A 27,063-nucleotide genomic window follows, 5' to 3' on the forward strand; every position below is an offset into this window, starting at 1 on the left:
ATAATATTGTAAAATAAACACAGCTTTCTCTTAACTTTAAAAGGAAAATATAACTATGTGCTTATTTAAAAATGATCTCAAGGCTGTGAGCTACTCGGAAGGTGTCTAGGAGCTACTGGTAGATCACGATTGCACCAGACTCATAAACATCTATCCATTTTCAGCAGTGTTATCCTACCCAAGCTTTTTATTTGTCTATCCCGTGTCACTTTCCTCTGTGTATTTATTTGTTCTCCTTCTCTCTCTGCTCTTCTAACCTGACACATTTGTATACAAGTTTAAAAATATTATAAAAAAGATAAGACAAAATGTTCTTTGTAAAGATCTTTAATACATATTCTAGTCACTAAGATACATTTGTATTTTGCAACAAATCTGCTTGGCATTACAGTAATATTTCATGTTTTACTGTGCTCACATATAGTGACCTGTGTGCATCCAGTGAAGGTGATATATTCTTTATTCATCAACTTGTTTGACTCTCAGGTCATAGAATGAGACTCCTTTCCAAATGCCCGAGACGACTGTTTCATGCCCAAAGACTGTGCAGACTTTAGCCGTGTAGGGCACATCTATAGTGGCTTTCTTGGCTTTGGCAATTTGACGGACAGCCTTTCCAGGTTCAACTTCAAAGTCTGATACCATTTTAAAGTTTGTCTGCAAAAATAGAGTTGTTTCATAAATACATTTTACACAGTTGTATCACATGTTTGTACTAGATTTTGCAAACAACATTAACCCTTTTTCCTGTTGGTGAGGAGATACTACAATGACTTGCATGAGGTGCCAGATAGCCAAAATTGAATTACCTAATTAGAGACATATTGGTTTATATAATTTGTAGTGGAATTTGTAGTGGTTCACATATCAAATAGACAGCTTATATATGAAGAATGCTAAATGTGCCTTTATGTGCACTGCATTGGTTAACATATGTTGTATTGCTTTGTATGCACTATACTGGCTGATATACAGGAACACTGGTTTCATTCATCAGTATGAAGGTTAAAGTTATGCTACTGGTACACAACTCAAGGGTATTGAATTGCATCATAAGGCATTAGGTTTAAAGAATACAGTTTTTAAACACAACATATTAGTTTCTATTACTAATTTACTAGCTTAATGCATTGGTGTATGCACGGTAAATACCTGTCTTTGTATAATACAATGGGATTCATGCACAATACACTGGTTTTATGGAATAGTGTATTTGTCTCCCTTCATATCGAATTGGTAGGAATTGCAATAGGATATCGCTATTGAGGAAATGTTAAACCATTTGTTCCAATGGGCCTAAGGGACAGATTTGCAACCATGATAGCTCTCGCAAACAGAGATTCGGCAGGCAGGGACCCACGGATCACTGGCTACCCTTAAAAAATGGGGCTGCATTTTTTTTTAAAGTTGCTTTATTGAAAAGTAAACTCAGACATGGTGGTCTGCAGTCCCCAGCAGACCACCATCCATGTGTTATTGCCAATGGGTCGCAAGGCAATTGCAACCCCATTGAGAATTGCTAATGTGTCTGAAACACATTAGTAAATATTTATCTATTTAGACTTTTACTTAGAGCGAACATTACCCAAGTGGGTATCGGGGATGTTACAGTAGACACCAGGGTGAGAGAAACATATACAGCAAATGTAAGTAAGCTATAATAGCAGTCACAATAACAATACAGGAAGTAGTAGTACTAAGGCGGGTGAAGAACACCCTCTAGTCCAAAAGGGATAAACAGTGCAGGTCATAGTGACAGGCGGCAGATCACAAGTGCAACTCATGTGATTTATTGGTGCCAGGGCGTATGTATGTATGTATGTATGGAATTTGTAAAGCGCAGGAATCACCCCCGTAGGGGTATCTCCACGCTATCATAGAGAGGAAGTCAGGCAGAAAAAAACAGACTAGGATAAAGCCCTAAATAATTCAGTTTTTAGGAGTTTCAGGAAGTGTAGAAGACTAGCGCATTTGACTGAGAAGGATCAAGAATGGCGTGGGTGTCGAGGTAGACCATTAATTGAGTATTAACATAGCACTCCGTCATTTTGCTCATCAACGGGAGGAGAGAAATGGGGCGATAATTGGAGAGCACTTCAGCAGGCAGCTGCTCTTTCTTCTTAATAGGTAGCACTTGAGCAGTCTTCCAGTCAGGTGGCAGAATACCTTCGCTTAAAGAAGTATTCAAAATCTCAGCAACTGGGGCGTAGAGATCCTGAGAGCTCGAGCAGGCATTTGTTCATCAATAGCACTTTCACTTGTTATTTGAAAGATGCAGGCAAAGGGTTAACTCTAATTTCAGAAGGAGGGCATTGAAGATTCTCGAGGCACTGCCAGAGTAGGTCCGATTGTAGATTTTCTTAAATTTCAACAGTTTCAATTGTAGGGACTTAGAGCTTCTTGAGGTTCTAGCCCCGCCAGATAGCTTCAATTTATGTGCAATGTACCTCAAGGTCTTGGATTGTACGGCTTTGTGTGTCATGCAGGCAATTGTTAACCAAATTCTTGCCTTGAAAGGGAGCCAGTTTAGTGATTTCAAATCCGTTGTGCAGTGGTTATCCTGTTTAGATCCAGAAATGAGCCTTAAAGTTGAGCTAAGGGAGGACCTTTGATCTAGAAATGTCATTTTAAGAGTCTCTTGTAAGCCGCAAAAAAATCGTAATTAGAGATCGCAAAATCAAATGTTCGTACATCTGGCCCAAAATGCCCATAGGTAGAAATGGTTTTCAATTGGCAAATTTCCAATTTCTTAATTCGAAATCGCAAAAGTAGAATTTCAAAGCCAAGAGTAACTACCACTTGATGAACACCCAAAAAAAAGTGGTGCACATGAAAAGCACACACAGGGTCCCATTTCTTATGTAAGAAATGATTTGTACATGTGCTAAGAAATTGTATATACGGAATCCCTTTTTGCAATTTCCTGTTCAGGGAATCACAAATTAAGTAGAAATCGCATTTTGAGATTTCCTATCAGCTTTGGTACATTAGAAAAGGCTGTTTTTCTAAGTGAAAACCCTTCCCTAAGGCTTTGGGAGAATGACATGGACCATTGTATGTTCACAGAAAAGACTGTATAACTCTCCCGAGGCTGCCCTAACAAATCGTCGCAAATATGGCAGAAATGTAACACTCACAGGGGGGACATCTGTGAGCCACCGAGAGACCTACCACTATCAAACGCTAAGTAAAGCTTACCTGTCTGACGTCTTGTGCTACCTTCTACCCCGATGGGGATAAGACTTTGAAGTGGAAAGTTGTCGATTGCAATATAGTACATGATATTGTCTGTAATGTGCTATGTATGTTTAATTTGTTATGAATAAAAAGAACATTATAAAAAAAAAGAGAAAAGGCTGTTTTGTATTTCATAACAGGCCCAAATTGTGATTCAGCCCATTAAGAAAAGCAAGAAGCTTGTGTGCATCGGGCCCTTAGTGTATTACTTAATGTAACTCTAGTTGCCTGTGTGTCTGATTTAGTCTTGATGATTTTGACTGGATATACTTCTGATGTGGAGTGAATCCCTGAAACCGGTCCTAGGATGCTTGTTTCCAGTCCAGAGAGGACCTGGCCTGGCAGTTCGGGCTGGACTGCTTCCATTGGTTGCATCTGGAAGTATCCAGGGCTTTTATTTAAAAACCTGAAAACCTGGTTCTTTCAACAGACTTAGCTTTTTTCCTCTCTGACTTTTAGCTTGTAGTGCGCCGGGACACTCCTTGAAGTAGCTGTGAGCAATATAAACTGTATATCATATCAAATCATATCATCAAATCATTGGGGAGCCAGGGGGGGATCCTATATTGCTCAGGCAAAAAAGAGTCCTATGGAGCAGAGACTATATTCTAACTGAACTCAAATGGAAGTGATGTATCAAGCTCTCAAACATTTTTCAAGAACAATAGACAACAATTCTGTACTCCTAAGGACAGACAGTATGTCAACAAAGGCTTAATAAGTAGGGGGACCCAAGTTTGAACCCCTTGGTGAAGTGTGTAAAACACATCTTTCAGGGGGCAAAGGCACATTAAGAGAGGGTTACAACAATTCATATTCAGAGGATTCTAAATGAGAAGGCTAAGCAGAGTATTTTGTTCTTCTCAGAATTTCCATATGACCCTGTGGTATTCATGGAGATTTACAAGTGGTGTGTTTAGAAATCAGAGGAATACTTTGAGAAATAATAAGTGACCTATTGTCATGGAGTGCTGACTCCTAAGCTGTTTGAGACAGAACTTTCGGCATCATATACAATCCGATGATAAACTGCTTTAATGTTTGAATACAGAATATAGTGCACTGTTTGTAAATAATATTTCCCAATGAAAGCAGGAGTTTTCTAAAGCTATAAAGATTAGGTTCGCTTTCAATCAAAAGCACTCTTTAAATCATGAAACAAGAAACCTGTTATGTCACACTGAGAGAAGTAACTTGTGTGTGAGACTTTAGTTTCAGGGGACAATTTGAGTTTTAACCAAGGACAATCATCTTGAGGGAACAGTAGGTCAGCATCAGATTCATACACCCTGAAGAACAAAGGCTGGTTAGTACAGGGCATAATTCAAGTCAGCCCTTTCCAAGCATGGTGTGTGTAGCAATTAGTGATCTGCTACTCTCTACCTACAGACAAATGTAAACCAACATTAGTGGAGCCTGCTGTAGTGAAGAACTTCCAAATCCAAATCCAAGACTCCACATTTGAATCCAGCATTACATTACAGTTGGTATGTGCAAGCATGAGGTGATTGTGAGTCATTTTTGTGGATTTGGGGTTTGATGTCAGGACTGCTAATTTCTCAGTTGTTTCCCTCACGCAAAATAAAAGTGCACCTGCTTGTTTAGTTTTTATTTTATTTATTCTTTTAGTTTATTATTTGTTGCCAGCCACCATGCATCACCATGTAGCCACTGTAACTATATCATCAGTGTTGATTATGTGATCTCGTTGGACCGCTCTGAAGGACTGGGTTATTTAAGACCCAGCGGTGCCAGGGGACAACACCTGAAACCTTCGTGGGTAACCTGCTCCGGCGTACAAATGACAGAGACACGGGACACTTCCTTCGGCGTCAAAGATTCGAGGTTTATTTACTGCAGGGAACACAGAAGTCACAGGAAGTACAACGAGTGTAGGTTCGAGGAGACTGCTTCAAATTGCTACTGTGGATCGCTCCTTTTATACAAATTTCTCCCATAGGGTTACATGGTACACACAAGTTTATAACTCGGTTCCCATAATTATCCCCGAGAGGGGTCACTTTGGTCCCTTTGATACATTCAAGATCCGGGGCATAAGTGCGGAAACATTTGGTGGTTCCAACTGTAAAAAACCCATCTTCCCACCATTAGTACATTCCAATCGGCAGTAAAACAGATCGAAAAAGGAACAAGGACAGGTGCAGAGGAAGATGGAAACAGTGGGGAGATCGAAAAGGGTGTAAAAGGGGTGGTATCGGGAAACACGAGCTACAGGCATCAAAGAGACGTGCCTAATGAGATGCACGGCTGAAACAATAGACCGGCACGGCAAGATGAGCCTCGAGCGGGGCCATCTGCCTTACAGTATCATCCCCCTCATCATAAAGACACTTTCAAAGGAGACGTGTGTCTTCCGCAAGAGTTTTGGGAATCCCAGGGTCGCGTAGCGGACAGCGTCCGTTCGCTGGCTACTTGAGGGCAAGAGACAAAATGGATGCCGTATCTAAGATGGAACCTGTGGGTACAGATGAAAAACCCACGTAACAAACGAACGGTTTAGGTCAGCACAGCAAAACTGCGCACACCCACTAAACTCGTCATTTGCGGTTCGTAGATACCAGACTCGACCATATTCGTGCGAGTTGAAAAGACCACTTACAATCGTCACGGAACCTCAGACGCTCCTTTTGCCCTCATGTAGGCAAGCACTAGTCGGAATCATACTCGATATTCATCAGACCATCTAGATGTTGCTGTAACATAGCTCTGTCCAACCGAGTCCCCTTGGTAACAGGCGGCTGTCTTATACACGTCGTCACATAAGGCAGGACCACACTGCACACAAAGGCAACACGTGAACAGGAACACTACAACAACTCCGATGATCATCAGAATCTTCCAATCCCAAGTCGACATCAGGCCCCAACATCCACGTGTATGGATTCAGAGATTTTGTGCAGCTTTGAGATGGCTTGATAGATGGTCGGAGCGTTATCTGGAATGAAAATACAGCAGCTCGAATGGATCACCTTACATTCCCCACCTCGATCTGCTAAGATCACGTCTAAAACCATACGGTTTTGTAACGTCATAAGCCTTTCCGCCTGAAGTTCTGTGGTGATATTACCAAGGGCACTGGCAGTAATATTAGCTGTCGATTCCACCACTCGAGTCAACTGTCTCAGGTTCCTACTATTAACCATAGGCCCCCAAAACGGGAGGAAACCCTTGAAAAAGTCTCCTGCCTCTTGACCGGCAGTGTCCTCTTCGCTAATTACACCTCTCACAACTCTAGTTTTGTGATAGTCTGCATCTACAGTGAACGTCGGAGGCAACAGATTTGCGATAAAACATGAGCCCACAAAGTCGGAGGGCAACCATGCATACGCACGATCATGGCAGACAAAGTATGTACCCTTGGCAGCCAGAAACACAGGGGACGAGACCATCGGCAGAATGTAATTCTCGGTGCAAGCACTCTCTCCAAGTCGAGCTTTCGATCTTCGGCCACGACCCATTAGACAAAAATGACCAATGTGGGGTACGACCCATATCGGAGGCGAGCTTTTAAGCTGTTTTTCACTCGTGAGCGCACTATACTCAACCTTACTCAGGACCCTATAGGCTTGTACCTCTTCCTCTGGGATGAGTGACGGCTCATAGATATCTCTATCTAAATCTTCTATCGCTATTGACAAAGGCTTATGATACGAGCCAGGGCCAAAGTAGGGAGAACGTGGCTCTCGACTGGGGTAAGAATCTAGTGCGCTTCGAAACATTGTTTGGAATGCTCGAGCTGAACCCTGGGAACTATACGGTAAGACCAGATATGTAATTCCCTTATGCGTGGTATGTGGCATTAGCCCACACACCCAACAATTAGTAGTGTTAACCACTAACTGGTGCTGATGGAGGAGCTGAATAAAGGAATTATTTCGGAATTCTGCACGTCTAGCCTGCTCGTGTTCGGGTAGGATATGGAAAGAATGAGGGGATGCAGTGGAGATAAGTTTAGGGTCAGAAGTAGGAGTAGGTATGGCAGAAGGTAAGAAGTACGACATCATGTAATACACCCCACCCACCAATAGTGCAGAAACAGTCAAAAGCAATACGAACATTTGAAACATAAAACATTTGGTACGAATAAGTTGTTGCAGTTTGAATCTTTGCGCCTGAGCTTCGTCCAAGTCCATCAGCTTTGAAAACGCCATCCCCAGTGACCGTCCGCAACGTTTCTTGACGCACTTCGTTCTGTGTAGTAGTAGTCAATCCCTAGGAGTTCCCAGGAACCCCTAGCCGGCTAGGAGGTTTTATGAACAATCAACGCATGAAATAAAAGAAAGAAGAGAAGAAAACAAACAGTGATTTGTGATTTGTCCATTGGCTGCAAAGTGAATTTTCGTACTAGCTCAGGATAAATGTTGTGCGATGAGGGAACAGAGTCCTGCTGATCAGTCGAATGTTCCGGTCTTGAGTCTTTTGGTGGCAAATGTTCAACAATGTCTTTCTGCTGCACTGAGGATTCTCCGACAGGTTGTGCGTCGCTAAAAGGTACAAAAGCCGGCAATCCTTCGGATTCAGCTGAAGCAATGTCCCTCCTCACCCACGAGTCTGCCGGTAACGGTATAGGAACTTTCTTCGTATGGGTGGCATGCACCCAATTTTTCCGGCCTTCTAAATGGACGGCAGTCCTCGTGGCAAGGAGGACCTGGTAGGGTCCAGTGAAACGGGGTTCCAAATTCTTCTTACGGGCAAAGTTACGTGTTACCACCCAATCTCCGGGCTGGAGCTGGTGGCCTGGACCATCCGTCTGCGTCGGTAATGCTTCGTAAACCTGTTGGTGAATTAACCTTAGTTTAGCAGTCAGATCATAAAGATAATCAATCAACATTGGATACTCAAGACTAGAGAATACACCCGGTCTAGGGACCCCCCAAATATTCGCAGGACGACCGAACACTATTTCATAGGGACTAAGCCCTACTTGGGAGTGTACTGTCGTCCTTGTTGACAACAAGGCAAGGGGCAAAGCGTCAGGCCACGAGAGACCAGTCGTAGCCTGAATCTTAGCCAGTTTGAGCTTAAGGGTGCCATTGTACCCCTCAACCAAACCTGCTGACTGGGGATGATTGGCGCTGTGGAATTTTTGATTAATTCCAAGGCCCTTACACACACTCTTCATCACACTCCCCACAAACTCACTTCCGTTATCAGACCATACAATCCGAGGCATTCCATACCGAGGAAAGTATTCCTTCAGTAGGATTTTCGCAGTCGACAGGGCAGTATTGTCTTTGAGAGGGTAGGCATCAATCCATCGGGAGAACGCGCAAACCACAACTAAAACATATTTCAGGTTGTTGCATCGCTCCATATGGATGAAGTCTAATTGAATCACCTCAAAAGGACATGAAGGGGGAGCAAAATGGCCAGGGGGTGTTGGGGTTCCCTTACCAGGATTGTACAACATACATACCATACAATTCTTAACCAACCGTTCAGCACATTTCGTGATACCATCATTCTTCCACACATGGGACAGCAACTTACAAATACCTATCACGCTAATATGTGCTAACCCATGTGCCATTGTCACAACAGCGAGCACATACGCATCCGGCAACATCCATCTCTTATGTTCAGACAAATCAACCCAACAACCATTCGCATCCAACTTTCCCGTACTTTCTTGCCACTTCGTCTTTTCAGTCTCGGTGGCCTCATCTTGAATCGCTTTCACACTCTTGATAGTGTCCTCACACATACTAGTCTCTGTAGGCCACCTAACCGAACTCGTCACATACATTCTAGTGCTAAGGTTCCGGGCAGTCTCCTTAGCAGTCTCATCCGCAAATGCATTACCACGACCAACATCATCCGTCACCTTACGATGTGCACTACATTTAACAATCGCTACCTGCTTAGGCAATGTAAGTGCATCCAAAAGATCATTCACAAGCTGTCCATGCTGAATCTTCGTACCATGCGACGTCATAAAACCTCTCTCTCTCCACAACCGTCCAAAGCTATGGGCGACGCCAAATGCATATTGGCTGTCGGTAAACACATTCACATGTTTCCCTTTCGCTAACACACATGCTCTAGTGAGAGCAATCAGTTCTGCAGCCTGGGCAGAGTTCTGATTCAATCTCGCAGCTTCCACAACAGTATTCAAAGTTACAACGGCATACGCAGTAGTCACATCACCATTCGGCAATTTAAAACACGAACCATCCACATACAAAGTTCCATCTGGATTTTCCAAAGGAGTGTTTTTAAGGTCCACTCGACCTTTTGTTTCCTCTTCAGTCCTCAAATAACAGTCATGTTCTGCTATTTCATCTGACTCCGTGCTAATTGGCAACAAAGTCGCCGGGTTCAGGACATTGCAACGTTTTATCTGAATATGACTTGCCAACAGCGTCAATTCGTACCCAGACAACCTCGCACTCGTCAAGTGCTGAGTTTTCGTACGATTCAAAAGAGTGTCAACTGCATGCGGAACCATCACCGTAAGCATATTATCCATGACCAATACTGCTGATTGTCGGATGGAGACCGCGGCTGCCGCTGTTGCTCTCAAGCAACTTGGCAATGCTCTAGCTACCGGGTCCAAGGTCGAGGAAAAATATGCACATGGACGTTGCTTACCACCAAAAGGTTGCGTTAAGACACTCAAAGCACACCCTTCCCTCTCGTGAACATATAATGTAAACGGCTTACTGTAGTCAGGGGTACCTAACACAGGAGCCGAACACAATGAGTCACGCAATTCAGAAAAACTCTTCTGACATTCTTCCGTCCATGGCAAAGGAGTCGAAACATCCTAACACGTAAGAGCCACCAATGGTTTCGCTAGCAATGAAAAATTTGGAATCCAGTGCCTGCAATACGACGTGATACCTAGAAAGGCACGCACATCTCTTTGGGTTGTTGGCACAGTCATTCGCGCAATTGCTGCAATTCTCTCTGGGGTCAACCGCCTTCCTTCCTTTGACAATAAGTGACCTAGATAGGTTACTTCTTGACAACAATATTGGAGTTTAGAAGGTGACACCTTGTGATGTAAGTCACAGAGATGTTGCAGCAACGACACCATAGCAATTTTGCAAATGTCCTGAGTATCTGCAGCCACCAATAAGTCATCGACATATTGGATTAAGGCCGCACCAGCCGGCAACGTAAACGCATCCAGTTGACCCTTCAAGGCTTGACTGTAAATCGATGGACTCTCACAGTAGCCCTGAGGAGCACGTTTAAACCGGAAGCTGCGACCACCAAGAGAGAAACCAAAAAGGTCTCTGCTTTCTTCGGCAATCGGAATGCTAAAGAAAGCATTCTTCGAATCGATCACTGAAAACCAAGATGCAGAAGCTGGAATCAGAGTCAGTAGCGCCGTGATGTCAGGCACAACAGGAAACTGAGGAATCACAATTTTATTCACCTCCCGTAAATCAATAACAAAACGATAAACAGGCGGTTTCGAAGGATCAGTACGTTTTAGAATGGGCAGTACAGGGCTGTTGCACACGTTTCCCCGAGTTTCTTCAATAACATCTTTCTCGATCACATCATAGATGATCGCTAACAGTGCTCGTTCACCATCAAGAGAGATTCGATACTAGGGAATACGTGGCAATCGTGCATCAGATTTCAGCTGAACAACATAAGGGGAGATGTCAAGTAGGCCCACATCATTGGGACCCGTTGCCCACAAAGATGCAGGAAGAGAACTCAATTCCGGTGGAAGCTTATCGAGAGACAAATACATAGGAGAGACAACCCTCTCACCTAACGTAAGCTTTACACCCGCAGGAGAACAATACAAAGTTGCATACAAACGTTTTAGCAAATCCAGGCCCAAAAGATTTTCACCACAACCAGTAGTTAAAATCAACGGAGCTTGAAGCTCACGAGGCCCAATTGTAAGGGGCAAAGGGCGCGAAACTGGATTGCTAACGGGGGCGCCAGAGAATCCAACGGAAACATTTGTTAAGCCAGACAAAGGTGCGCCAGGGAGTTTCGAATGCATTATGGAACTTTTCGCTGCACCAGTGTCCAACAGAAAAGGCTCAACGACACCCGAAGTAGCAACTGCGACGTAAGGCCCTCTCTGATCAACCGGAACTGATACCACTCCCTCTCCTTGTCTATGGCTGTCCTAGTAATTACTGTCGTCAGTTCCCTGATCGACGTAATAATCGTCTACATTGTACTGCGCAGATCGTCCTTGCGATAATCCACGCTGATCAAAACAGTTATTGGAATTCGATGAGTTATCTGATCGATCATTTTGAACACCACGACCCCTACCGCGTGATGTCTGCTGAGAACCACCACGACCTCCTCTAGATGCGTTACCATTATTACGGTCATTCAAAACAGGACAGTTGAATTTTAAATGACCCTCCTGTCTACAATAGGCACACTGATTGTACCCTAACGAAGATCTTTGGGAAGAGGAGTCATTTCGAGATTGCAACCTAATCGATTGCGACTGCGATCTATTTTGCTGAGAAGCATTCTGATTCGAACGCGGAGGATAGGCCTGCTGCAACAACACTTTCGTTTTAAGTTCCTTCGTCTTTTTATCAGCGCGGTCGTTCTCTTCTTTTTCTCTGTTTTCGTAATACTGTGCCGTAGCCAATATTTGAGCGGATGTAGAGACAGCCCACGCACTCTCAGAATTTCTTAATTTATTGCTCAAGTCGGGCAATAAATTAGAAACAAATTTATCCACAAACAACCGCTGACCACCCTCAGTGCCCATATCCTGACCACTATGGTCGATGAATGCCTCCTCAAATCTCGTAAAGAAATCAGAGACACTCTCGTCCTTCTTCTGTTTACAAGCTGACAATTTGTCCCAGTTTACCCTCATAGCTGGCATAAGTGTTTTCATCATGGTAATGATTCTCTGAGGCAAAGCCGTAATAAGCTGTTCGGGCTTAGCTCCACCAATTTGTTGTGTATCTGCCGCAGTAAGGGCAGCCCAATCACCACCTAATTCGTTGGCATGATCTTCCTGACGAATCTTAGCCCATACCGGTTGCGGTACGACGTTGCCAAACAGCATATCGATATCGGCAAGATTCATTATCGTAGCGTCTACGAGCTGCGATAATTCCTTATAATATCCTGCAGGATTTTTGCGAGGATCGGGCAAAGATTGCTTCATCTGTAAAACTTCAGAGCGTTTCCATGGGAGATGTATCCATACTCTCTGAAAATGTGGCAGAATCGGCGGAACTTGGGCAGCATCACCTGGCATCCACACTGGTGGAACTTCACGCATGGGAAACTGACCAGACATATCTAACTGTCTCTCAACATCCTCAACAAACAATGCTTGAGGTATCGGAGAGGGGCGGAAAGATAACAACCGTTCAACAGCGCGTTGAACGTTGGTATCCACTATCATTCCGCTCGAGAACTGAAGCTGTAGATCAGACAAAGCGGTCAATACATCGTCAGATGCATCGGCCGATATCTGATCGCGCAGAACCTTACACATTTCTTCGAACACGTACCTCTGTGTCGGTACATTAAATTGACAGAACGTATTAAGTACAGCACGTGGTGGATTTCTAAGAGGGTGCGTCATCCAACCCATCGCCATGTTATATAGCGCAGCACGTTCCCTGTTACCGGGAAGCTGACTACGTCTTTGAGGACCGTCCGAACCAGCGGACCCAAGAACAGGTCCAAGAGAATTAAAGAAGCTGGCCGCAACAGGAGAAGTACGGCATCGAGTAGATGGAGAAGTATAGCATAAAGGATTAACAAGAGAAGGAGTAGAAACAGAAGAAGCAACTGGAGTAAGTAGAGTAGGAGCAGTAGCGGGAGCAGGAGCATGCGGAAGCGGAGGAGCAGTAGGAACAGCAGTAGGCAAAGGAGCAGGAACAGTCAGAAGAATGGGTACTGGTGGAGGAACAGGTTGAGGAGCAGGTTGAGGAACAGGTACAGGGGGAACCACAGGAGGCGTGGTACCCTGTACATACGGAGGTGGCGACTTCATAAGATAGGACATTAAAGGATCCTCAACTAATTCTTCCTTGTTATCCGACTCCGTAGGCAAAACAGGATAGCATTTATCTATGGACATACGTTGTAGCCTATCAAACACTTCCTTTTCCTTTTCCTCCTTATCACGCTGAAACTGCTCTGCTTTCTTTACAATGGCAGCAACACCATCTCTCTGATTGCGTTTAGTCTGTCTGATCTCTTTCTGTCGGGCTTCTTTACGCCACAACCGAAAGGCATCAAACATGGCCGGCCTTGACTTTTTCTCAAACAATTTAGCCTCAAGATTATCTAAGATCGGAGTCTCAAAACTACCATGGGGTGGCCAACTAAGGACACCATCTTTTTTAGTGTAACGAATCCAATATTCATTAAAAGTAATTGGACCTAACCCGTGCTTACTGTAGAGCTCATAAGTGGGAGTTCCAACCGGAGGTATCGGACACGAGTCCTCCAGTCGGGAATCCGTACAACAACGTCTGAAACAACTAAACAAAGTACTACGACCAGGCATCTTGCACACTAGCCGAGTTTCACAAACTTCAAGGGTTACGGGATTTACCAAGTCCCAGCAAAGAGCAAAAACCCTCGGTTTTTGGCGACTGCAGACGTCAAACAACACAACAAAGTACCAAGAACCACAAATGCAATGGAACCATGCAACAACTAAGCAACCACAACCAAGGACTCTGAGAGCGACCCACAAACACTTAACTCAAAGATCGATGGCGTCACCAGGAAGGCCCGTCAATCGTCTCGCTATACCAAGGTCTACGCCAGGCGCCAAAACAGGTCTACAGTCAGGGCAGCAGTCTGTCGCAGCCGTCAGGAGGCGGGAATCTTCGCGGGAAAAGTCTTCGGGCCACTTATTTCGACAACAGGATCGATGAAGCGGAGTGCACCTTCCCTTGGAGATTTCACACGAAGTTCCTCACGATCGTCGGGCTTGGACCGGTACCACTGATGCAGCCCCACGTTGGGCGCCAACTGAAGGACTGGGTTATTTAAGACCCAGCGGTGCCAGGGGACAACACATGAAACCTTCGTGGGTAACCTGCTCCGGCGTACAAATGACAGAGACACGGGACACTTCCTTCGGCGTCAAAGAGTGAGGTTTATTTACTGCAGGGAACACAGAAGTCACAGGAAGTACAACGAGTGTAGGTTCGAGGAGACTGCTTCAAATTGCTACTGTGGATCGCTCCTTTTATACAAATTTCTCCCATAGGGTTACATGGTACACAAAGGTTTATAACTCGGTTCCCATAATTATCCCCGAGAGGGGTCACTTTGGTCACTTTGATACATTCAAGATCCGGGGCATAAGTGCGGAAACATTTGGTGGTTCCAACTGTAAAAAACCCATCTTCCCACCATTAGTACATTCCAATCGGCAGTAAAACAGATCGAAAAAGGAACAAGGACAGGTGCAGAGGAAGATGGAAACAGTGGGGAGATCGAAAAGGGTGTAAAAGGGGTGGTATCGGGAAACACGAGCTACAGGCATCAAAGAGACGTGCCTAATGAGATGCACGGCTGAAACAATAGACCGGCACGGCAAGATGAGCCTCGAGCGGGGCCATCTGCCTTACAGTATCATCCCCCTCATCATAAAGACACTTTCAAAGGAGACGTGTGTCTTCCGCAAGAGTTTTAGGAATCCCAGGGTCGCGAAGCGGACAGCGTCCGTTCGCTGGCTACTTGAGGGCAAGAGACAAAATGGATGCCGTATCTAAGATGGAACCTGTTGGTACAGATGAAAAACCCACGTAACAAACGAACGGTTTAGGTCAGCACAGCAAAACTGCGCACACCCACTAAACTCGTCATTTGCGGTTCGTAGATACCAGACTCGACCATATTCGTGCGAGTTGAAAACACCACTTACAATCGTCACGGAACCTCAGCTCGCTCCATGCTGCCTCAACAATCTCACAGAGAAAAAAAAAGCATTTTCATAGATACAATGAGCAAGCTGTATTGCCATGTGAAACACTGAAGGAGAACCAGTGTCACCAAGTCTCACCACACAGATTGGCATTGCAGATCCTTCTCTTTGCTACAATGTTCCAACTTTAGTGGTGTCTCATAGTCCTGTGTTTTGAGGAAGCATTTCTTCCACAGCAGTCAGTCAAACAGATAATCATCAACATAGTACTTTTTAGGGTGCTGAACACTAGTTGTGCTGTGGGAGGGCTTTTTCGCTTCGCATGCAAGTTAGGCCACAAGCCAGTAGCAGAATTGATTACTTTATATAAATCAAAATGCGTGTCCATTGACACAGCAGTCGGCGGGCACCTTTCCTCAAGCAAGGTTCAAGGCAGCTGTCCTATCAGGATGCAGAACATCCAAGTTCCTGTTGCCAAACTCGACAATGAGAGTTGGCCATCAGTAGCCAAACGCTTTTCCTCAGTTGCTTTTGTTGGTTTTCTTTGGTGATGTCTCCTGATACTGGGTAATGGGAAATATTGACTAAATAACCTGGAGTTTTGCTTCATATGTATACTAAGTCTGTAGACAGAGATTTTGCACTCCACTAGTCCATCATTCGGACCAATTTCAGAATGTTCCTAACTTGTGAGTATTCCTTCCATATTGGACAAACCTATGGAGTGAATATAAATGCTGTGTGGGCTGCAAGCTCCCTGTCAGGGAGACCTAAAATAAAAGATAGAGAGGCTTCCTCACTCAGTTATTCCCCAAACTGTTGGAGGTTAACACATCTGAGAAAGAAAGGAACAGGAAGGTAGTTAAGATCACCCCTACATTTCAAAAGGACAATGTATCTCCTATCCAGCATTGAGTATTGTGCTTTTGAAAAGATATAATGAATTCTTTAGATTAGAGCTGCAATTTCAAACTTGTTTACAAGTTCACACTTTTGTTCTCTGGCATGTATGATGAGCCACCTACACATAGGCTATTCAAAACTGATTCAAGGGCTGAAACAGTCAAGCACAACACATATTCTCAACATTTATCATGCTAAACATAGATAGTGTAAAGACTCATACAACATCCATGTCCCTCTGGTTTGCACTCTGTATCAGAGCTGGTCTCTTCCCTTGGGGTCCTATTCCTGCTGAGCAGAGCTCTCAATAGTGGAGAAGTCTGCAGAGGGAGACTGGTTTAGGACTACCTTTTCCTTTTTCACAATGGCAAAATCAACAAACAGATGATCATCAACATAGTACTTCTTAGGGTGCTGAACACTAGTCGTGCTGTGGAAGGCCTTTTTTACTTTGCATGCAAGTTAGGCCACAAGCCATTAGCAGAATTGATTACTTTATATGTATCAAAATGCTTTTCCAATGCTACCTACAGGGCAGGAGTATGGGGAGATCATAAAAGTAGACAACTGCAACCACTAGAAAACAAGTTTTTTAAAAGATTGTTGATGATCCCAAAAAGCGCCTCTACAGCATTCTGTCACTCTGAGGTAGGGGTGGATTTTATTGCAGATCGGATTAATATTGCCCCACTGATTCTCTGGGCTTCACAAGGGAAATTATCAAGGATTGCATGATGCTGGATAATGCTGAGGCTACCCCATGGCTTCATTATGTGAAAGGAAAATTCAATGAAACAGGCCTAGGGCATTATTATTATAATCCTGCCAGCATCGATATAAACATGAAACTGATTATAAAAGATGCATTTTTTGCGGAGCTTGATTATCGCCGGTGGCAATCAGGGCTGCAACCTCAGTTAGATCAGCCTCTTTTGCAACAGCAATTTTACTTGTCCTTCACCACGAATGCGCACTTCGCAGTTTTATTGACTAGGCTTTGGCTTTCCTCAGTGCACTTTTTTAGTGGCCTTTTCCAAACAGGCTTGATGGTGCAATAACCTCACCCCTTGCCCTTGTGATAGTTCAGCACTGCAAAGCTCCCTGTACCATACTCTATTCTGCACATTTTACAAAGAGACATGGGCACGGTTCCTTATTCTACTTTTAAGAGAAACCCGACCCGTAATTACCAGGAGGGCTTTAATCTCTTACGCTCCTTGTCCACTGCAGTTATTGGTACTGCAGTAACACATTTTATTAGAATTGCATTTTTAATATGGAAATGGTATGAAATGTAATTGAAATGGGTGTTTTCTTTTTTAGAAACTTGAATTTTAAACTTTTTATAAAATGACATATCATTGCATACATGTTATTCATTTTTAATGTATTTAATACTTGTATGGTCCATTTCTGAACCGACTAAAGTTATTCATGACTCAACTTGACTACTTCTTAGTCCTATCAGTAGAAGGCCTTGGGGAACTCTTTGGGTTCATCCAGTGCAATTGATCTTCTTCCTTAAAAGGATCTGAGAAGAGTGAAATGCAAGAAGAATAATTGACTGACCTACATAAAATATTGATACCACTTTTGGAAGAAAGCATGCATATATTCAATGAACCAGTGTGTTTAGGGACTAAGGTTGTATACAGAAGTTAAGCCAACAACACCTGAATTCTGCTAAAGTAATCCAAAAAAGGGATTGCAAGGAGGAACACAGTTTTCGCAGTAACAGGTAGAGCAGTGTAACTGTGCAGGGCTTTAAATGGTTCACAAATCAGAAAGGTCAATATGAGATTTCATTCCCACTGTAGCATGATAAAAGGAGAGGGGGATACATGTGAGAAAGTTCTAAATAAAGTTACAACAAAAGATGACTTGAACAAAGGGGGCTGATCATACAGAATATAAAAAAGGCTAAAAGTGGCCAAAAGCTAACTTAAATGATGCCCACAACATAACATGGTTGGTCAGGTCAAAGGACATATCAAGCAATAGAACTTCAGACATGTTTGCCTGTAAGGGGTCAGTATTCTCTGCTCACCCACAGAGGAATATGGAAGGAGTATAAATAGTGTATGATCGAAGGGTGGCAAGTGGTCCGAGTGACATAAACTACTTCTGCTGAAAGTTAGAAGCCTTTCAGCTAGCTCCAGCTGATCTTCTGCATCAAGGCATAGGATGTGGAGGTCCCGGTGAAACATGCTGCCCCACTAAGAACAGACCCCACTAAAGAGGAAGTCAAAGTGGATGGCTGAGGTCCAGGATCAGAGTTTCAGAATATAATACCATTTGAGGCCACTAGAATCACATGTGAATGGTATTGCCTCACTTTCAATAGAACAGAATAGAAAAGAATAGAAGAAGAGGCAGTGGCAGTGGCAGTAACACATACAGGTCATTAATATTTCGTACCTTCCAGAACATGGAAAGAATGCCATAATTCTAGGAACATGTTCAGAATGTGCAGAAAATGAATATACAAAGCCAAAGTCCCACCCAAACTGCTTTCACATTTGGAGGTACTTCATCCTTTTGTAGGCATACCTAAGAGACCTTTGAGGGTAGAACTGAAAAACGCAAAGCAAAGGCTTTGACCATTTTGCAAAGGGGCAAAAAAAGTCCACCCAGTGCCTGCCCCTTATGGCAAAAAACTCTTTAACAGTTTCTGGGTATCAATGGTGTAAATAGTCTACATGATGGCCCCTGTTGAATGTATCTCCTCAGAGGTACTCACTGTGTGAAAAAACCTCAAAAAACTAAAGGCATGTGAGCCCAAGCCACCCTGCTTGTTGCAGTAGCACATAGCAGTCACATTGTTGCTGAACACCTGGATCGAAATGTCACTGATTAATGGTACAAACTGCTTGAAGGCCAACCATATGGAACACCAGTCCAAAAGATTTCTGTGGTGACATTGTTCCAACGGGGATCATAGACCCTGGACTTCCACTTTGTCCAAGCAACCTCCCTTTTGAGAGATGATGCTTCAGTTACTATTTGATGCATCTGTTATCACTGTGGCCACTTGCAAGGGAGGACAGATTAGCCTGCCTCATGTCAGTTTAGTGCCAACCATCCATCACTGAAAGCCCCACATCAGAAATGCTGATCTTGGGAGGGCAGGGCTGGTGAGGCATAGAGGCAGTGGCATACCCACTAAGCTCCTGCACCATTTGGGCAATGTGAGTAGTTACCACCAATTCAATTGGTCCAAATTGGCCGTCCAAGCATGGGGAAGATGGCATCTGATCCCTGACGATGAGACGCAGCTGTTTGGTGATTGAAGATGGACAGGCCTGCAACACTGCGGCCCCGGGAGGAAATATGGCACCAAAACATGGGGAGCCGGGCGTGGCCTGTGGACAGGCTGTGCGGAGCTTAGACCGGGACCCAAGCGGAAGGCAGAGAGCGAGGGCAGAGAGTCGGCCACCAACAACAATACAATACACATTGGGACCAGAGCCCCACACGAGTGAATGCTCCCTGACAGTGTTGTAATGCGGTAAGCCCTTGAGGGCCCCGGAGGAAACAATTTCAAAGCCACAAATGAGTGACGGGCCGCTATGGAACTTAGCTCTTTGAAATTTCAGGGTCTGGAAAATGTGGGATGATTGGAACCCCCCCATGGTGGAGTTGAGATTGAGCAAGACTTGCATCGTCCAGTGAGAGCAGGTCCACGGAAACTGTCCAGTAGGCACCACCACTGAAATTAGGGTCTCAGATAGAGAGTCCATGCTTTGGCCCCAAGAATTTAAACTACTAGACACATAGTAATTGCTGTAGAGATGGGGAGCCCTGCCGCCCCCATCACCCCCTGGCTCAGTGGAGGTGAACCTGCCAGGTACTGCAAGGAGATGCAGGGGTGATAAACAAGAGGAGGCAACAACACAGCACCCAAAGGAGGCCAGGGACTGATCCTCAACTCCTTCTCAGTAACAGACTACACCTGGAGAGATTGTCAGAGCCAGCTGTATGGTAAGAGGTGGACGGATCGGGTTGGAGAGTGGAGTATGCTGATGCCAATTAAACATTGGCCACAGGAACTGTGAGGACAGATGAGAGGTACTCGTGCACTGGGAGCAGTGGTTGCAATAATAAAAGCAGGTCATAACCCTGTGCAAAAAATGCTGCCCTGTCAGAAGCCACCCTGATTATGCATACCTCACAATGAGATGGCAAGGCCGTCCAAGTACTCAAACACTCTGCAGGCAGTGCCAACAAACTAGAGGAGAAGACTGATTTTCATAACCTGGGAGGTGTGAAAAGGAGAGGTTGAGTAACAAACCCACGCGGCCACCGTGGGGAGAGGACGTACAGGGAACACTGGTGGGCCTGCTCAGCTCCAACCGCCAGTAGCGGAGAGAAGACTGGGCTCTCACACAGCGATAATCCTAACAGCTGTTAAAGACACTAAAGAGGTGCTGAAAATTGAAATGGTAGTGTCATATAGGTAATGCTTTTTTATATATTGTGTTAAGTTAGCATGAGTTTATTAAATGTTTAAACAACATATTTTCCTTCGGCTTCAGTTTGCACACGACACATAATTGTTATTGTAGCTTTCAACCTAGACGAAAGATGTGATTTATTGAGAATAATATGTTATTGCTCTGATATCAGTCGTGCTTGGTACACTTGGTACACTGTCTGCACACTGAGATCTATATCCTCTAAGAATAACCTAACACAAGGTTGCTGGGAGGCCTGATCCTCGCACCACATTAGACATAACACAAATAATGTTGCTGCCAACATTGGGCTCTACGCGGGTTTAAGATAGAGTTACTGAGAATGCAAAAACACACTTGATGGTGCTTCGCACGAAGAGAGTTGGTAGCTGATGATGTGATCTTCTTCTGCTGACATTTAGAGGTATGGGCCCGCCCCGCTAAAACCCAAATAAGACCTTCTTAGATATAATGTAGTATGCTAAATAGGGTGCGCAAAATATAGGTGATACATATTTCTATAGATTTTTGCATTATAATATGCTATCACCGTTCGCTTACTATGGACTAGTGACTATGCTGATAACTCTGATTTTTATAATATGTATGTTGGTATTATATAAGATACTGTGTTTGAGAACCTTGCATTGAAAAATAAATATTTCAAACTTGCACGTGTGTTCTTTTACTCCCCGTTGTGGTTTGAAATGATTATAGAGCGAAAGAGTGTTCATGTGTTCCACGATACCTGAGGTACCCTAAGTTCATGTTCTGGATTGTCTAAGTCATTGGGAGTTTGTTATGACCAATGAGACACTGTAGCCAGCTAGGTAAGGGGATTGCTGATACTAAGGTGAGTTTTGGGTCATCCTAATTCACCAAGGTTCTATATCTCTGTGCACAGTTCTGTGGGAGAACGGAAACCCTGCTACAGTAGCACATAATGTGAACATACTTAGGGAAGACCATAGGAAACTGATCAACATAGTGGCCGAAATAAAATCAAATTTGGTGCAAACTCAACCCTCAGTTCTGGGCCAGGGCGATCGCATTTCACAGCTTGAAAAAGAATTGTTGCTGCTGCGAGGGAACGTTAATGATGCGGAGGGCTGCTCACGGGGAAATAGAGTTAGGGTGGGGGGGAGAGAGCAGAGGGCCCATCTATGGAATTGTTCTTGGAGGACGGTGGAGCAGGCCCTATGAGTGCCAGGTAAACCAATGCACCTGGGGCCCTTCCTAGGGCAGTGGTTGTAAGACTCCAAAACTACAGAGACAGAGCTGTGATCCTGCAGACGGCTCTATCACACTGGCCCTTGGAGGTGGAGGGGGCCATGGTTACTCTTTGTCTGGACTATACTGCAGTGGTTCAAAAACAGAGAGAGACGTTTAAACAATTAAGAGACAGCTACGGAGTTTGGATATACAATTTGTGTTGTTTTTCCCCCCAACAGGCTCTGTGTCATACTAGACGGTGAAATTTACTTTTTCCTCTAACTCAAAAGAGGTCTGGGAGTGGCTAGAGAGCTGAGGGTATCGAATCCCTCCAGGAGAACACGAAGATCGCTTCACATCAGAATTGAGAAAAGCAAAGACACGACGCAAGCGGCGGAGGAGACTGACCCAGAGGCTGTGCAGGGACCAGGCAGAGATTAAGAGAGCAAAATTGGTGAAGGTGCTACACCGACAACAAACCACAAATGTGGGCACAAGATGCGATGTCCTCAGGGCAGTGGGGGAGTCAGAGTCTGGGGTCTCAGGATAGGAGACACCGGCCCCAATGGTGACACTGACTTTGGAGTAAATAATACAATCTCCACAAGGACACCGGCAACATGGGGGACTGCCTGTTCCCTACCTGGCTAAGGCAACAGCAGGTTGGAACTGCCTAGAATCATTGTGGAGGAGCACATGGCTGGGAGAGGTATTCGGTCTTTGTGGTTTCTGTCAGTGAGACGTAATAGTGCTCAGTACACAACCAAAAAACTAAAAAAAAAAAAAATACAGACAAAGGAACTGTCCAATTAAAATGTTAGATTAAGCAGAATCGAAGGTCATGGTATTGGTCAGACAGGTACTTCTGTCTGTCCAATGCTGTGACCTTCTCTGCCATCACAACAAAAAAGGAAGGAACGACAAAGACACGTTTTTGTATCAAAGTACTCAACACAATCAAAGAACATTAAAAGAATCATTCATCAGAAAAGGGAGCTTATACACCATGAACCAGACTTTAATGGTTTATTTGCCAAAAAACCCTTATTTGCATCCACCCTATCGAAGACCCTCAAAGAAAGACTGAAACCACCGTGAGAAATTTCTACAACTAACTTGACTGGAATGAACCACTGCCATTATTCCATACATTGCAACAAAGTGATCGTTGGAGACAACATTTCACATCCCAGATCAGGGGCAATCATTAAATTACGACATTGAACCACCTGGGACTCAAAAAATTTAATATACAGCATCAAATGTCCCTGTGGTTAAGTATACATAGGTAAAACAGAGCTGAAGGTAAAAATTAAGTATGGGCGGAAAATTCGTTCTGCTCGCGGAATTTTCGGATTTTCGACGATTTCGCGATCCGCGAATCACGCGAAATCACGGCAAAATCCGCGAATCCGCGAGCAGGACAAATTTACAAAATGGTTACAAAGAAAATACCTTCAACTTGGGCACCTGCTGTAACCCTGTAAGTGCTTCCAGAGCGGTGCCTCTTTGCCTACGTGCATCTATTCTCTGACCCTGCTCTGACCCTCGAAGCAGGGTCAGAGAATAGTTACAATTAGGCAAGGAGGCTCCTGTCACAAAAATTAAACCTCAGCAGGAAGCACTTACAGATATAAATAAAGCAGGTGCCCGAGTTGAAGCTCAAATTCAGCAACGCATTATTAATCAGCCCAGGAATCTAGTGAGCACGGTCGATGCTAGGCTGGTGTACTTTTTTCCCAGATCTAGCGTCTACAATTAGCTGTAATCCGTGATGGGAGTCTAGGCATCCACAAGTTTCTCAAGCGCAATCCCCCTGTACTTCCAGTGACCAGCACTTACTGCTTTCTCCTCATTTGCTGCTCTGATCGGTCTAGAACCTTTATAAACAAGAGGCATATGAACTCGCACAGAAGCCCGGCCCCACCCACACTAGGCTATGCAACCTCTTCCTGCCCTTTCCCCCACTGTGATGGACAGCTCACTTGAGGGACCTCAGCGCCTATGGGCGCGGTGGCATAGTTACAGACACAAGTCAAAGAATAATTCCCTTTGGGCGAATTAACACTAATACATAGGTACTTACAAACATACAGTGATCTGACCAATAACCAACATATAACAATACGATATGAGCAGACATCCACGCGGGACGTTCGAGATCTTTATACAAGAGGGCCAACACGGAGGTAATTGCCTCGTGTCAGGTCGAGGGTATTTTACTGGAACCCTGAACCCCCGCAATGTCGCTAAACGCTCCATTGTAAAGTGAAAATCGATTTTGATGATAGATTTACCGCTTGCATTGGACACAGCGTTTTTAATATTTTTTACCAGCCATAACGCTGGATTTGTCATCTATACTGAAACTTTGATAAAGGTTTTTGCCACTATTTTCATTCAGAATTCTGTGTATTTAAAGAAGATAATTCGCTGGACGAATATCTCTACTAAACGATAAGGAGGCAGCATAGCCTTTATGATACACTGCTAGACCCTTTGCTTGCTTGAGAAGTATTGGGAAACATTTATACGCACTGTCCTGATGAAGGCGGGTTCTAACTGAATATACCGCCGAAACGCGTCGATGCAAGGAGTTAATCCAGGTTGATAAATTAAGGAAAATTCAAAATAACTGTTTAGTGTTTGAGTTTAGTCCTTTTTCCCTGTAGCTCCTTTTTTATTGGAATGTTGATTTTATTGATTATTGTTCCGTCCTGTATGTGTTTCCCAATTTTCAGTTTTTAATTTATGTAATGTATGCTAATAAATTGTTTTAAATATTTTATTCTTTCAGAGTGTTTTCACATATATTGAAGTTTTCACCAATTTTCATTGCTTCCTTGTTATATGTTGGTTATTGGTCAGATCACTGTATGTTTGTAAGTACCTATGTATTAGTGTTAATTTGCCCAAAGGGAATTATTCTTTGACTTGCGTCAACTGTGGAACCCTATCCCTTTGGTTTTGGGGTCCCTCTCTCTTTTACTAGAGATAGTTACAGACACACAGGGTCACTGAAGACAACTCTTCTGGGCCTTTACGTAGCTGTAGTGCAGGAAAAGCATGATACATTTACCCAACGAGGTAGCACTTACTGCTTTCTCCTCATTTGCTGCTCTGACCGGTCTTGACCGTTTATAAACAAGAGGCATGTGAACTCGCACAGAAGCCCGGCCCCACACACACTAGGCTATGCAACCTCTTCCCACCCTTTCCCCCACTGTGATGGACAGCTCACTCGAGGGACCTCGGTGTCTATGGGCGCGGTAGCAAAGTTACAGACACATGGGGTCACTGAAGACAACTCTTCTGGGCCTTTACGCAGCTGTAGTGCAGGAAAAGCACGATACATTTACCCAACGAGGTAGCACTTACTGCTTCCTCCTCATTTGCTGCTAGATCGGTCTCTGACCCTTTATAAACAAGAGGCATGTGAACTCGCACAGAAGCCCGGCCCCACACACACTAGGCTATGCAACCTCTTCCCGCCCTTTCCCCCACTGTGATGGACAGCTCACTCGAGGGACCTTGGCGCCTATGGGCGTGGTGGCAAAGTTACAGACACAGGGGGTCACTGAAACAACTCTTCTGGGCCTTTACCCAGCTGTAGTGTAGGAATAGCACAATACATTTACCCAATGAGGTAGCAATTACTGCTTTCTCCACATTTGCTGCTCTGATCAGTCTCTGACCCTTTATAAACAAGAGGCATGTGAACTCGCACAGAAGCCCGGCCCCACACACACTAAGCTATGCAACCTCTTCCCGTCCTTTCCCCCACTGTGATGGACAGCTCACACGAGCGACCTCGGCTCCTATGGGCGCGGTGGCAAAGTTACAGACACACGGGGTCACTGAAGACAACTCTTCTGGGCCTTTACGCAGCTGTAGTGCAGGAAAAGCATGATACATTTACCCAACGAGGTAGCACTTACTGCTTTCTCTCCATTTGCTGCTCTTATCGGTCTCTGACCCTTTATAAACAAGAGACATGTGAACTCGCACAGAAGCCCAGCCCCACACACAATAGGCTATGCAACCTCTTCCCACCCTTTCCCCCACTGTGAAGGACAGCTCACTCGAGGGACCTCGGCGCCTATGGGCTTGGTGGCAAAGTTACAGACACTTGGGGTCACTGAAGACAACTCTTCTGGGCCTTTACGCCGCTTTACCCAACGAGGTAGCACTTACTGCTTTCTCCTAATTTGCTGCTCTGATCGGTCTCGACCCTTCATAAACAAGAGGCATGTGAACTCGCACAGAAGCCCCGCCCCACACACACTAGACTATGCAACCTCTTTCTGCCCTTTCCCCCACTGTGATGGACATCTCACTCGAGGGACCTCGGCGCCTATGGACGCAATGGCAAAGTTACAGACACATGGGGTCACTGAAGACAACTCTTCTGGGCCTTTACGCAGCTGTAGTGCAGGAAAAGCATGATACATTTACCCAACGAGGTAGCACTTACTGCTTTCTCCTCATTTGCTGCTCTGACCGGTCTTGACCGTTTATAAACAAGAGGCATGTGAACTCGCACTGAAGCCCGGCCCCACACACACTAGGCTATGCAACCTCTTCCCACCCTTTCCCCCACTGTGATGGACAGCTCACTCGAGGGACCTCGGTGTCTATGGGCGCGGTAGCAAAGTTACAGACACATGGGGTCACTGAAGACAACTCTTCTGGGCCTTTACGCAGCTGTAGTGCAGGAAAAGCACGATACATTTACCCAACGAGGTAGCACTTACTGCTTCCTCCTCATTTGCTGCTAGATCGGTCTCTGACCCTTTATAAACAAGAGGCATGTGAACTCGCACAGAAGCCCGGCCCCACACACACTAGGCTATGCAACCTCTTCCCACCCTTTCCCCCACTGTGATGGACAGCTCACTCGAGGGACCTTGGCGCCTATGGGCGCGGTGGCAAAGTTACAGACACAGGGGGTCACTGAAACAACTCTTCTGGGCCTTTACCCAGCTGTAGTGTAGGAATAGCACAATACATTTACCCAATGAGATAGCAATTACTGCTTTCTCCACATTTGCTGCTCTGATCAGTCTCTGACCCTTTATAAACAAGAGGCATGTGAACTCGCACAGAAGCCCGGCCCCACACACACTAAGCTATGCAACCTCTTCCCGTCCTTTCCCCCACTGTGATGGACAGCTCACACGAGCGACCTCGGCTCCTATGGGCGCGGTGGCAAAGTTACAGACACACGGGGTCACTGAAGACAACTCTTCTGGGCCTTTACGCAGCTGTAGTGCAGGAAAAGCATGATACATTTACCCAACGAGGTAGCACTTACTGCTTTCTCTCCATTTGCTGCTCTTATCGGTCTCTGACCCTTTATAAACAAGAGACATGTGAACTCGCACA

At 44.8% G+C, this 27,063-nt stretch overlaps 1 protein-coding gene across 1 annotated transcript in view; it reads right to left on the reverse strand.

The window, feature by feature from the left end:
- Positions 1-311: 311 nt before the first annotated feature.
- LOC147725956 (uncharacterized) overlaps positions 312-27,063 on the reverse strand; it is a 108,583-nt gene continuing 81,831 nt past the window's right edge. The window contains exon 4 of the mRNA XM_086963403.1: positions 312-657. Coding sequence (XP_086819529.1) covers positions 460-657 — 198 coding nt within the window. The 3' untranslated portion in view covers positions 312-459. The remainder of the gene's footprint in view (positions 658-27,063) is intronic.

This window comes from Lissotriton vulgaris, chromosome 3_1 (assembly GCF_964263255.1).
Source record: "Lissotriton vulgaris chromosome 3_1, aLisVul1.2, whole genome shotgun sequence".
Classification (NCBI taxonomy): Eukaryota; Metazoa; Chordata; class Amphibia; order Caudata; family Salamandridae; genus Lissotriton; species Lissotriton vulgaris.